The sequence below is a fragment of the Canis lupus genome, chromosome 19, assembly GCF_003254725.2.
Source record: "Canis lupus dingo isolate Sandy chromosome 19, ASM325472v2, whole genome shotgun sequence".
Classification (NCBI taxonomy): Eukaryota; Metazoa; Chordata; class Mammalia; order Carnivora; family Canidae; genus Canis; species Canis lupus.
In genome coordinates this window covers 3,619,143-3,633,426 of record NC_064261.1, presented here as the reverse complement: position 1 = coordinate 3,633,426, position 14,284 = coordinate 3,619,143, and the positions used below count along the sequence as shown (strand labels likewise).

Here is a 14,284-nt window from a genome sequence, read left to right as displayed (position 1 = left end):
TTTAGGGGAGGGTCTAGAGTATACTTACTCTAGGGCTAGTTTTTGTCTTCTGCTGGGTAGATCTTTTTATAGTATTTACTGAATTCTGCAGGTGTTGATTGAAGACTCCATTCTGGCTACTTGGAATTCTCAGTACCATGTGAGCCCTGAAAATTCTTGAACTTACTGCTCCCTAGTCATTCTTTGGCCTCATGAAGTTTCCCTCTGCATATTTAAGACTTAGCACTCAACAGTTTTCAGCATCCAGTGCATTTGGTTCCCCTGCAGATTTTTAAATTTCTCTGAATAATTCCATCAGCATTTGTTTTACCATCTGGTTGGCGTTATTGAACTTCGTTCAGTCTTTTGTCTCTTCAACTCTTTGTGGACTGTTATGCTCTGCTTGGGATTCTTCTCCCCGTGCTGTGATCTATAAGTAGGGGCATTTCTAAGCCTGTCATTACCTCTCCCATGGTTCACAATCCGGTGCTGCCAATTGTCCAATGTCTGATAATGGTTATTTCATATATTTTGTCCAGTTTTGTTGTTTACAGTAAGTGGAAGGTCAAGTTTAGCCTCACTTACTCTGTCACAGCCAAAAGTGGAAGTTCCTTTACTGTATTTTTACCGAAATAAATTTTCAGAGGGGCACCTGGGTGGCTCAGTCAGTTAAGCATTTGACTCTTGATCAGGTCTTGATCGCAAGCCCCATGTTGGGTTCCACACTGGGCATGAAGCATACTTAGATAAAATTTTTTTTTAAATTAAAAAAATAAATTTTCAGAAAGCTAATTGAGGATTTTAAGAACAATACCCTTAAACTATTCTTTGTACGTATATAGTTCCTGGAAAAATTGACACATCAAGAGTGTCCCTTTTAACTAGTGTTTACATCATAGCTGTACATAATTATTATTATAAGAAAAAAAATGATTTTTGCTGAGTAAATAGGAACACTAAGTTTAATTACTTAGTTATGTTTCTTTGACTGCATATGATTAGTGATAGCCCTAAGTTGTTGCTTGTGCTTTCCCTTCCTTATTCCCCAGATCACTCTGCCTGTTAAGTGTATAGTTGACTGTATATGTGTTGGGGAAGGGGGAAGCAAGGAATTAGGAAGCTATTTCAGAGAAATTGGGACTAATGGTACATACTAGAGGATAGAAGTATGAGTGAAAGAAAGCACCAATGATAAATAGGGTTTTATGTGTACGTGTATGTGGGGGTGGGTTTTTGTTTGTTTGCTTCACATCTAGTTGGGTGAGTTGAGGGGAAAGCATCTACTGAGATGATGAATTGGTGGAACAGATTCTGCGGGAAAAATTCAGTTGTGTTTTGGATATATTAAGTTAGAGATGAGAAACAGTAAAATAGAGATGGTGAGTACATAGTTTGTTATAGAACAGTTCTATAGTTGGCTCTAGCATTCAGTTTAAGCAGTTGATTTCTTTGATGCCAAATGTAAAATTTTACATTTTCATTGTTTCTACACAATTTTTTTCTGCTATGATTTTGTCATTATTTGCATTAAGTCTCTCAAATTTTGAAGATACTGTTTGAAAAGTTGTGAATAAAATTTACTTAAATTTATGACAGTGAATAGATTAATCTGCTGGCATAGACTATCATATCTCTTAGATATAGGCTTTTTTCTATAACAAATAGAATGGTTTAAAAGATCATTTTTATTGAGGCCCCTGGGTGGTTCAGTTGGGTAAGCATCTGACTCTTGATTTCAGCTCAGTTCTTGATCACAGTGTGGTGAGTTCAAGCCCTGCATTGGCAGGAGCCTACTTTAAAAAAAATTTTTTTAATTACTATTATTAGTGAAACTACATATTGATACCTGAAAGTCAAATAGCACTGAAATATTTATAAAGAAAAAATAGGTCCTCTTCTTTCCTACCCCTTTACCCCTCACCTTCCCTCTTCAAAATCAAGCACCCTCTTAGCCATTTTCTTTGGTATTTATCTTGTTGCTTAATAATATACCACCATTTCTTGGTACGTGACTTTTAGACAATTCGTTGAGTTAGAAAAGAAGGACTTAGAACTTCATCATTCACAGATATGTCCACTTTGCTTTTCCTTATTACCTTGTCATATTGTATCACAATATTTTGATAAACCAGCACTGAATATTGACGTTATATAAAAGGACTTAGAACTTCATCATTCACAGATTTGTCCACTTTCCTTTTCCTTATTACTTTGTCATATTGTATCACAATATTTTGATAAACCAGCACTGAATATTTATGTTTTTATAATTATCTATGTATTGTTCACTGTTAAGCTAAATATTACGTGAAGACCATACTTTCTCTCATACAAGCCTTTATTTCTCTTTTTTTTTTTTTTTTTTTTTAATTTATTTATGATAGAGAGAGAGAGAGAGGCAGAGACATAGGCAGAGAGAGAAGCAGGCTCCATGCACCGGGAGCCCGACGTGGGACTCGATCCGGGTCTCCAGGATCGCGCCCTGGGCCAAAGGCAGGCGCCAAACCGCTGCGCCACCCAGGGATCCCCCGCCACCCAGGGATCCCCTTTATTTCTCTTAGAGATAATAATTTGTCTCATTTATTCAGTTGTCTGGTTTTCTGTAGACTTATTGCTCATTTTCCCCAAATGTGTCTGAATTAATGTCATGTGCTTACAAATAATAATTTCCATATTATGAAGTATTTTGGTTCCATTTTTGGCCTTACTGGGAGGCCTTTGGTTCCTATTTTGGCCAATAGGTTTTGCATGGTGGCCTTTGGCTTCTTTTTTTTACTTTGGAGTGTTTGTTCTGTAGTTCTTTTTTCTGCATTAGATTTATTTACCAACTGCCATGTTGTCCTTTTTTGTTTATTTTGATTCCTTTTTAATGGCTTCTTAAGGAAGAGTGCATAGAGATAAAATTTTAGCTTTCTGAGGAGCCTTTAAGTGTCATTTTCATATACTTGATTGATAATTTGGCTGGGTGTAGAATTCTAGGTCAAAACTTGATTTTACTTTGAATTTTGAAAGCTGTTTATAGATGTTTTCTGGTTTTCAGCAGTATTCTATTATTACTTTGAAATAAAAGTTCAGTGCCATTCTAATTACAGATCCTTTTTATGTGACTTTTTTTCCCCCCTCTGGAAGTTAAGGACCTTTCCTTTATTTTCAAGGTTTTGAAATTTCATTATGATGTACCATGATATAGGTCTTTTTTTCCTTCTTCATTGTTTTGCATGCACTGGTTCATCTCTCCTCCTTTCTTCAGTAAGAAGGAAATACTATTTTAAAATACAGTTTTCATACCTTTATTTTCTTTCAGCTTTCATATTCTGTAATACTTGTTGGGCATTTTTGGAGTGAGCTGATGATTTATTTTTCCTAATTTATATTCTCTTTGTCTTGTGTTTACTTTTTGTATTTGAATCTTCTCTATTTTTTTTTAACTGGAATTTTAGTGGGATTTAGGAGAATATGGAAATAACATTTGATCATTCTGTTGTATTTAGCAATCAGAATTTTAGGGTTAAATTGAAAATGGTTTTGCATTTCTTGCTGAACACAGATTTTTCATTTTTGTTTTGACAGAGATGTTATGAACATAAACAGTATCGAAATGGGTTGAAATTCTGTAAACAAATCCTCTCCAATCCCAAGTTTGCAGAGCATGGAGGTAGGTATACTTGGTAGTTTTAGTAAATAAGGCTCTGCTAACTTGTCTGGCTTTACATATTTGGGTTCTATAACTCTCAGCTGCCTTAACTATTTTTTAGAGAGAATGGACTGACCTTTGACTATTGTTTGAAGGTGTTTAATATATAAGGTGCAGTTTGAATTCAATGTCAAGAAACCCAACATATTCTACTTGATTTCTGGGTTATTCCTGTTTTGAAGATTAGTGCTATAAGAAAGGCAGGGGAAATTAGTAGGGACAGATACGCTTAAGTTTAATAAGTAAACTCATTTAAGATTTAGAAAAATTTGTTTTAGAACGTTCGTTGAGCTGGAAAGATTTTGATTTCTTAAAGTAAGCTTATTCAGAAAGTGCCTGTTTGGTCCTTAGCTTTTGAGCCAGCATCTTTTTTTTTTTTTTTAATTTTTATTTATTTATGATAGTCACACAGAGAGAGAGAGAGAGGCAGAGACATAAGGCAGAGGGAGGAGCAGGCTCCATGCACCGGGAGCCCAACGTGGGACTCGATCCCGAGTTCCCAGGATCGCGCCCTGGGCCAAAGGCAGGCACCAAACTGCTGCGCCACCCAGGGATCCCGAGCCAGCATCTTTTTATTCAACATTATATCTTAGTTTTTCAAGATGGTCATGTTTAAGATATTATTTGTATATTGTAAAGTTCTGAAAACTTACATCGCTTTTGCCTGTGTGAGGATAGAATATTGGACAGTGAGATATTTGTAGGAAAAGAGGAGAGTAGCTAAACTTGTGAAGACATAAGGAAAGCTAAGCTTTCACAAGTCTGACTTGTACAATTAGGAAACAGGGCTCTTCAGTAATTTGATAATTTCTAAAGTATTGAAGAAGAGGGAGAGAGCAATAGTTCTCTTTCGGTGCCCTCTACTCCTGTGTACTTTTCACTATAATAAAATTATTTGGAGGTGGAAAGCAGAAATAAAACTACCTAATTTATTTATTTTTTCTTGTTAAGTATTTTTTTGTTAGGTGGATGGTATGTTGTATGAAGAGCCATAATTTAATTGAAAGTATTTTAACAGTAGATAAAGTGATGGTTTGTCTTAGACTCACTGGCAATCCAGAGTTTCATTAATTAAGGCACTTTAAGATGTTTGGTAAAACTTCTACAAATAGATTTTACCTATTTAACAACAAAGAACTATTTTATATGGTACTGTTCTAATTTGGCTATTTGCCAAATATATTTTGTTTGCTTCCTTTTCCTTTAAAGTTGTATGTGATTTATAATGATTTATATATGATTTTTTCCCTCTCTTTCCTATTTCTTTGTATTTTTTTTAAATCTTTCTTTTTCTTTTTTTAGATTTTGTTTATTTATTCATGAGAAAGAGAGAGAGGCAGAGACATAGGCAGAGGGAGAAGCAGGCTCCATGCAGAGACTCAGTCCTTGGGCCAAAGGTGGTGCCAAAACGCTGAGCCACCCTGGCTGCCCGGTTTTTTTTTTTTTTTTTTTTTTTTTTTTTAAACAAATGATGACTCCTCCTCAGAGTAATACTTTTCTTTAATCTTTACCTTTTATTCCTAATTAATTTTTCTATAAGCTTAAATTTTAGTCCTAAAATTAAGAAATCATAATGAATATTTTTTATTGCTATATGCTTTATAACATGCAGATTATAAAAATTAGAAATATTTTTTCTTTTCCTTTTCTGAGAACTTAGTATTTTCCTGAACTCTGTTAATCTTTTGATTATGAATAACAGGTACCTGACATTTTCTTTCTTGTGTATTTGGTAGTAATCCCAAAGAATCATTTAAACATTTATGAAAATCAGAAATGTTAGACAATTTATATGTGTATGGTTCAATCATTGAACAGTGATTTTAATCTTAATGTAACTTGGGTTCACAGAAAAAAAGTCTGTTTTAAGGTTAAGTTTTCTATACTTTAAAACAGGGATTGATTATATGAGGTGACCCCATGGAATTCTCTTGAAGAATAGTAATAGTCATTGTATCTTGCTAGCACATGAATTACCAGATATTCATGCACATTTGTATCTTTTTATTTAGAAAGAAAAATCTGAGGATGCCTAGACTATAGAAGTGTGTGTTTGCTTCCTTTGTCAAATTTTAAAATATTTTAATTCTGTAGAAATTTGAAAGTTTTCCAAATTATCTTCTCGAAGGTTTAAATTCTTAGGATAATGCAACATTTGTTTCTGAGATTATGATTACTTAAATTATTTTTAATGTTTAATTACTTTCTTTTTTCTTCCTTTCTTCTCTCTCTCTCTCTTTAAATAGAAACCCTGGCTATGAAAGGATTAACATTGAACTGTTTGGGGAAAAAGGAAGAAGCTTATGAATTGGTTCGTAGAGGTTTGAGAAATGACTTGAAGAGTCATGTGTGTATCCTTTTTGATTGGATTGGAATGTCTTAAGCTAAGACAACAGTTTGGGAGTCGGAAGTGTTAGATTCCTCTTACTATATAACTCTACAGGAGATGATTTCTTTTTTAAATTGATTAACAGCTCTCTTCATGGAACATTTTTATGTACCTACCCTGTTTAACATTACTTCTATTCAGATAAATTGGACTTGCCTTTTAAAACACCATAGTCCTACCTTCTCTGCAGTTTGCTTTCTGCACTTTCAGTTACCTAAGGTCAGCTGTGGTCTGGAAGCATATGATCCTTCTGATGCATTGTCAGATCAGTAGTGATATTTCACTATATCACAATGCCTGTGTCATTTCTCACTTCATCTCGTCACATAAGCATTTATCATCTCTCATTACAAGAAAAAGGGTGAGTATGGCATAATAAAATATTTAAGAGAAAGACACCGTGTTCACATAACTTTTATTATAGTGATTATTATAGTTCTATTTTGTTATTAGTTATTGATTTTAGTCTCTTTTATGCCTGATTTGTAAATTAAACTTTATTGTAGGTATGTGTGAATAGGAAAAAACAGTTATATATAGGCTTCAGTACTGTCCACGGTTTCAGGCAGTTATTGAGTCTTTTTTTTTTTTTAAGATTTTATTTATTCGTGAGAGACACAGAGAGAGAGGCAGAGACATAGGCAGAGGGAGAAGTAGGCTCCCTGCAGGAATTCCTATGTGGGACTCAATCCTGGGATCATGCCCTGAACCGAAGGCAGATGCTCAACCACTGAACCACTCAGGTGTCCCAGTTATTGAGATTCTTGAAACCTATCCCCCATGGCAGGGGTGTACTATATTTATGAAAGTTCTTCCCACGTTTACAAATAAAGAAGTACCCTGCAGATTTTATCATCGTTAAAAATTCAGAAAAAATACACAGTAAAGAATAATAGGCAAATAGTATATTGATGAAGAGCATGGGCTTTGGAGTATGTTTCCTTAGGTTTGAATTTCGTCTCTGCTTCTTTGTTTGATCTTAGGGCTTAGTTTCCTCATGTATAAGATGAAGAGAACCATACCCACCTCATTGTGGTGGTGTGAGGATTTAATGATGAGGTATATTAGATGCTTAACAGAGTCTCTGATAATGCTGAGAGTACTATACTAGATAAATTTTAAGAGAAGTGTGAAGTTAGGAGCAAGTACAAATGTCTGAGGAAGCTAGAGAAAAAATTGTGGGTTGCTCTTTTTTAAACAATTTTTTTTCAATTTTTTTTTTTAAGATTTATTCATGAGACACACACACACACACACACACACACACACACACACAGGCAGAGACACAGGCAGAGGGAGAAGCAGGTTCCATGTAGGGAGCCCAGTATGGGACTCGATCCTGGGATTCTGGGATCATGCCCCTGACCTAAAGGCAGATGTTCAACCTCTGAGCCACCCAGGTGTCTCCAAACAATTTTTAGATAAATATTTCTTAACTATTTTTGTGAACTGAAAAAATTTTAAGTGCTGAGACACCTAGCAAAATTTCAAGCATTTACCAGGCCTCTGGCATACTACAGATGAAGAAAAGTTAGGGATTTTGCTATCAAAGAATTTGCAGTCTGGTGAAAGGAAGTTATACTTACTAGCAGCATATACAGAACCATGTTTGAGTATTACATAAAGCTTTACAGCTTGTTCAGATATTATCATTAATCCAGTAAAGCAGAAGTGACTGGGAATAAGCAGAAACCATAGGGTAATCAAAGGACTAATTATTAAGACTGTTGTAGATATCTTTTCATCATTTTAAATGATTGTGTAATGTTCTATATGCATTTACTTATGATTTATTTATGTTCCTCTTGATGGACATATGTTTCTTTTAAATTTCAGCAATGTTAAACTCCATAGGTATAGATTTTTAGGAGATGTTTAGTTAAAAGATTGTTGCAGTGCTCAAGAGTGGTGATCAAGTCCTGAAATAAGTAATGGGGGCCAGATTACGAAGGGTAGAGTGTCTTAGGCTTTTGAAAACATGTTACGCTTTACTTTGTCACTTATGATATGAAAGCAAGGATTTTGCAAATGAAATTTATGATATTAAATATGTATTTTTGGTTATATGTGCCATTCTGGACATTTTGTATTTAACTGACTCTTGAGGATCCCTGGCATAAAATTTGGTGGATTGAAAAGTTCTAATCTGAACTGAGAAACACACAAGTTTCTGGAAAGGGAAGTGAATTCTTTGCTTCTGATTTTAGTGTTTTTTTTTTTTTTTTTTTTTTTTTTAAGTTATTCTGGAAAGAATAAAAGCAGAGACACTGAAGGTGGAAGATGGGTGACTGCAGTAATCAAGATCGAAAGTGTAAAGGACTTGTATTAGGGGAGTGGGGCTATTTACATATTTTCCCCCCTTTATAGCATTTTTTACAACCTACTATAGTTTACTTATCTGTGTCCTTACCAGACTCAAATTTTTTTGAATGCAGAAAACAGTCCATTTTGGTCACCTTTTTTCTGGCTATTAAAATATTTTAATAATCATTTGCTAAGTGAATTTTTATATGTAATTTCTGTCTTCCATGTGTTGACTTTTAGAAGCTTTGTTCTGCACTATGTATTCAACACTAAGGATCTTATTAGCTAAAAAAAATATACATGATGTAAAATAACTATATGTCATGAATCTACTCATTCCCTCTTTTTTCTTTTAGAAATAAAGTTTAATTCCAGGTGCAACTGGGTGGCTCAGTCGGTTAAGCATCCGACTCTTTTTTTTTTTTTTTTTTTTTAAAGATTTATTTATTTATGATAGACATAGAGAGAGAGGCAGCAGAGACACAGGAGGCGGGAGAAGCAGGCTTCATCCTGGGAACCCGACGTGGGACTCGATCCCGGGACTCCAGGATTGCGCCCTGGGCCAAAGGCAGGTGCCAAACCGCTGAGCCACCCAGGGATCCCCAAGCATCCGACTCTTGATTTCAGCTCAAGGTCATGATCTCAGAGTCCTGAGATGGAGACCTGTGATATGAAGCCTGCTTGGGATTCTCTCCCCACCCCCCTTATACTCATTCATGTGTGGGTGCATGGGTGCTCTCTCTCAATAAATAAATAGATAGATAATTCCTAGCATTTAGTGAGCATTCATTTTGTGTTGATCTTTTCCATTTAGTTGTGAAACTGTGCTGTATAGACTTAATATTTACATTTTTTAATTAAGGAAACAACAAGCTTACTCAGGGTCACAGCTAATAAGACAGGTGAGACCTTATTTTCTCTGGCTCAGAAAGCTGTGCTATTTTCCATCTACTGTTAAACTATCTTTATATTCTCTCCTTTTTTAAAATTAAGCTTATAATTTTATAATTAGCTATAGTTTTCTGAGTTTCTTGAGGAATATTTTTGGAATATTATTTCTTGACTTGTAGGTTGTGTCCTTAACTAAATCCTTTAGGTTGGCATGTTTATGGCCTTCTCCAGAGGTCAGACAAGAAATATGATGAAGCCATAAAGTGTTATAGGAATGCGTTAAAATGGGATAAAGACAATCTTCAAATCTTAAGGGACCTTTCTTTACTACAGATTCAAATGAGAGATCTTGAGGGTTACAGGGTAAGTAAAATAGTGAATTTTTTTATTCTAAGGGGAAAGTAGTGTTAAAATATTTAAAACTTTTGAGTACTTCCTGAAAACAAAATTTTCTGTTCTTAAACAGAATTTTTTTTTTTTAATTTTTATTTATTTATGATAGTCACAGAGAGAGAAAATGAGGCAGAGACACAGGTAAAGAGAAGCAGGCTCCATGCACCGGGAGCCCGACGTGGGAATCGATCCTGGGTCTCCAGGATCGTGCCCTAGGCCAAAGGCAGGCACCAAACCGCTGCGCCACCCAGGGATCCCTCTTAAACAGAATTTAATGAATCTTACTCATATCCCCCCAGTAGTGTTTGTGTATATGTTATTACTGGACTAATCAGATTTTTAAAATAAATTATCTTACTCTGAGGCTGAATTGGATTACTGTGTAGAATGGAGTTAATTCAGTCAAAATTAACATTGATGTTCCTCAAATAGACAGTGACTTTGTATGCATTTAACAAGTAAATACAACTCTTAGTTCTCACATTTTCCTGGAAAGCAGATTTGTTTCTTCTTTTTACCTCCATTGAGACCATTCTGTCTTTGTGCCTATATTTTAACCCTTTAATTGGGTCTATATAGTACGTGTAGTACCTGCTCAGTTGTTTTCTATAGATCTTAACTTGTAGTTGGGCCCTATATTTTTAAAAAAGTTTTTCTTCTGTACTATCTTTTCTATCCTGTCTCCTTAAAAAAAAAATAGTTCAGAAGTAATAAAGCATATCTGGTCTTAACTTTTAAAAGAGTTATAAGATTATCTTGGAGTCTTCGATGTACTTCTTAACAAATACTGTTTTGTTCCTATGAATATGGGATGCCTGAAGCTATTTTCTATTAATTATTCCCAGTATTGTGTTGCAGATTGCTCAGCATTGTTGAGTAAATTAATAAATGCTCTTTTTTTAGGAGCATTTGCTTTCATTCACTGTAAACCTAAGAAAAAGTGGTTTTTTCCCCCCCCTTAAAGGAAACGAGATATCAATTACTTCAGCTTCGCCCTGCACAGAGAGCGTCATGGATTGGTTATGCTATTGCTTACCACTTATTAGAAGATTATGAAATGGCAGCAAAGATTTTAGAAGAATTTAGGAAAACACAACAGGTAATAGCCAGAAGTCAGACCTTGTAAACTGGGTCTAATTCTAAGTATAATGGTACAAAAGAAGTATATGTAGACTTGCTAACTTTTTATTTTGAAATAATTTCAAACTTCGAGAAAAGAATAATACAAAGATCTCTATAGGACTTGAGTCACATTAACTGATTGTTAATATATGACACATTTACTTTACAATCTCTTTTATCTACTTATCTTTTTAATTTTTTTTCCTGAAACATTTGAATGTAATGCAGACACCATGATCTTTTACTCCCAAATCTGTCAGTGGGATATTTCCTAGGAATAACTCTATATACAATACAACATAGGCTTATCAAAAATTAGGAAATTTAACATTGATAGACTGTTTTATTTAATCTACAGCCCATATTCAAAATGTATTAGTCCTAAGAGTTTTTTTTTCCCCTGTTACTAGAATCATACCTTGCACTTGGTTATCATTTCTCTAGTCGAATTTAACCTGGAAATTTTGAAGGCTTTCTTTGTATTTCATGACATTGAAATTTTTGAAAAGTACAGCAAGTACTTTTGTAGAATGTTCATCAATTTGGATTTGTTTGATGTTTCCTCATTATTAGATATATAGTTAACGTATTTTTGGCAGGAAACTACAGAGTTATGTTTAGCCCCTCTCAGTTCATTACATTGAGAAACTCATAAGATCTGTTTGTTCCATTTAATTACATGGTTAAGGTGGTGTCTGCTAGGTTTCTTGACTAAAAAATTACTATTTTTTTCTTGTTTATAATTAGTAAACAGTTTGAGATCTTATGAATAGCCTGTTCTTCATAAAACTTTCCACTGGTTTTAACATTCACTGATAGTGATTCTTGCTGAATCAGCTGTTTTATGATAGTTGCAAAGTGGTGATTCTGTAACTCTTATTTTTTCTAGATTTATTATTTGACATTTTACTGTTAAGAGCTTTCCTTTCTCATCTCTTATTATATGTAAGGAGCTAGGGATTCTTTATTCTTTATTCAATGGGTTATAAGTTAATATCGTCATTATCAGTTGTTTTCTAGACACTTAAGAATTTTTAGAAAATGAATTTTATCAGTCATTATCCTTTGACTTCTTGTATGTATTTTGAGTGTATAAATAGTTTTCTAATATAAAACAAACTTACTGTTAGTATTCCTTATATCCATATATAGACATCCCCTGATAAAGTGGATTATGAATATAGCGAACTCCTTTTATATCAGAACCAAGTTCTTCGGGAAGCAGGTCTCTATAGAGAAGCCCTGGAACATCTTTGTACCTATGAAAAGCAAATTTGTGATAAACTTGCTGTAGAAGAAACCAAAGGTATTTTTAGATTTTTATTTATTTATTTTAAAGATTTTATTTATTTGTTTGAGAGGGAGGGAGAGGGTGGGCACAAGTGAAGGGAGGGGCAGTGGGAGAAACAGACTCCCTGCTGAGCAGGGAGCCCAACAAGGGGCTGATCCCAGGACCCTGAGATCCTGACCTGAGCGGAAGGTAGAAGCTTAATTTACTGAGCCATGCAGGCACCACGAAGGGTGTTTTTTTTAAAGGGATATCATTTATTCTAGTATTTAATTATGACAAAGAGCAAGGCTAAAAAATCTAGTTGCTGCTGATAATTGCATATAATTCAGCTTTTTGGTGATGGAAAAATCTTTCTTGCTCACGTACACTTTGCATAGTTTCTAATGTTGGAAAATACACATTTAAACAGGATATTGATATAGGAAAGAATAATTGCAAACATAAAACCATTAAGTGAAGGGATTCAATAAAATATTTTTTTTTTTAAATATTTTTTTAAAATAAAATGTTTTAAAAAAATAAACAAATAAATAAAATGTTTTGGCTTGAAAATATTAGTGTTCAAAGCACATGAGGTAATTGTTATATGACAGGAATAAATTTCTTAGGAACAGCTTATTAGCAAAACTGAATATGTTATTAACAGTAATATTTATTCATAAATTCATTCTTTTCTAAGGGATATAGGGGGCAATCATGAGGTCTTTCTAGTTTATCTGAATGTCTTTCTGGACATAAAAAGAATATGAATTGAAACCAGAGATATGGCTTTATGTGTGTGGATTGTGATGAGAGGTAAATTCCTAAATAAAGATCTTCAGTAAAAACAAAACAAAACAAAACTTCAGTGCTACCATTTATTAGAGGGCTAAGAAAAAGGAGTCTTAAGAGTTTTATTTTTTAAAGATTTTATTTATTTATTAGAGAGAGGCAGAGACACAGGCAGAGGGAGAAGCAGGCTCCATGCAGGGAGCCCGACGTGGGACCCGATCCCGGGTCTCCAGGATCACACCCTGGGCCAAAGGTGGCGCTAAACCGCTGAGCCACCGGGACTGCCCAGGAGCTTTAGAGTTTTAAAAGTTGAGTGAATGATTATGGAAAATGAAAGAAGTAACGGAAATTAGAAGTACTTTCCTAAGGATTACTATCTGAAATGTCACTCTGCCCCGGGTGGTCCAGGGAACTGATATTTGTTGGCTTCAAATTCCTTTGGCTCCTGTTGAAATTGAACACTAAAAAAGTGCGATACTTGGGTGCATAGTAGATATAACCATTATTAGCCACATGAGCTATCAGCAGAGGATAATGGTACTGGCAAAAAAAAAAAAAAAAAAAAAAAAAAAGATGTCTCTACCGCTGCTGGAGCTCATTTGTAAACTATAGATCCAGAGAAGCCAACTTTCATTTGAGTTGATCATCCCTAGCCGTCTATTAGTTATAAAGGAAATGGATTTCTGACTTTATGGAAAGATCACAGGATTGGAAAAAACTAGTTTGGATTCCTTCATTGGCTACTATAATTGGCTATATGACTAGGCATAAGACTTGGACCGTTGTTTCTTTATCAAAATACATGATAGTTTTCAAAATACCCTTACGTACATTATCTCATTTGATCCTTTTGTTAACTCTATTAGCGAGAATGATAGATCAAATTAGATGAGGACTCAGAATTGATCAGTGGATATTTGGAAGTCATTGGTGACCTTAATAAAAAGCATTTTCTGAACATTTGGAAGGAGGGTGGCAAAAACTCAATCAAATCAAGTAGAATTAAATGACTTTGGAAGTCAAAGAATTAAAGATAGCATGCATAGATGACTCATTAAAAGGAGTTGTATTGTCTAGGGAAACATAAGTGGGGTGTTGCTAGATGAAATGGAATAAAAGGTTTGGGATGCTTGGGTGGTTCAGCGGTTGGGCGTCTGCCATCGGCTCAGGGCGTGATCCCCGGAGTCTTGGAATCGAGTCCCACATGGGGCTCCCCACAGGGAGCCTGCTTCTCCCTCTGCCTGTGTCTCTGCCTCTCTCTCTGAGTCTCTCATGAATAAATAAATAAAATCTTAAAAAAAAAGGTTTTTGACAGTTTGTGCTTATGCTCACTGGAGAATGATCCAGCAGAGAGAGAATATTTGATACAGCAGAAAGGATATGATCTAGAGGATAAGTTGAAAGATTAGCTTTAGATAACAACATGAGTAGTTCACAGGAATAAGAGAGG

The 14,284-nt window shown here is 34.7% G+C and overlaps 1 protein-coding gene across 4 annotated transcripts in view; it reads left to right on the top strand.

Moving 5' to 3' along the window:
* The window catches only part of NAA15 (N-alpha-acetyltransferase 15, NatA auxiliary subunit), an 83,342-nt gene that overhangs the window by 27,756 nt on the left and 41,302 nt on the right, over positions 1-14,284 (top strand). For all 4 annotated transcript variants that reach the window (XR_003142151.3, XM_025462279.3, XM_049097204.1 and 1 more), the window contains 5 exons: positions 3,550-3,634; positions 5,920-6,024; positions 9,463-9,620; positions 10,615-10,749; positions 11,925-12,078. Coding sequence is in view for 3 of the 4 variants with exons in the window: in XM_025462279.3 (XP_025318064.1) it covers positions 3,550-3,634; positions 5,920-6,024; positions 9,463-9,620; positions 10,615-10,749; positions 11,925-12,078 (637 nt within the window). In the remaining variant the exon portion in view is untranslated. The remainder of the gene's footprint in view (positions 1-3,549; positions 3,635-5,919; positions 6,025-9,462; positions 9,621-10,614; positions 10,750-11,924; positions 12,079-14,284) is intronic.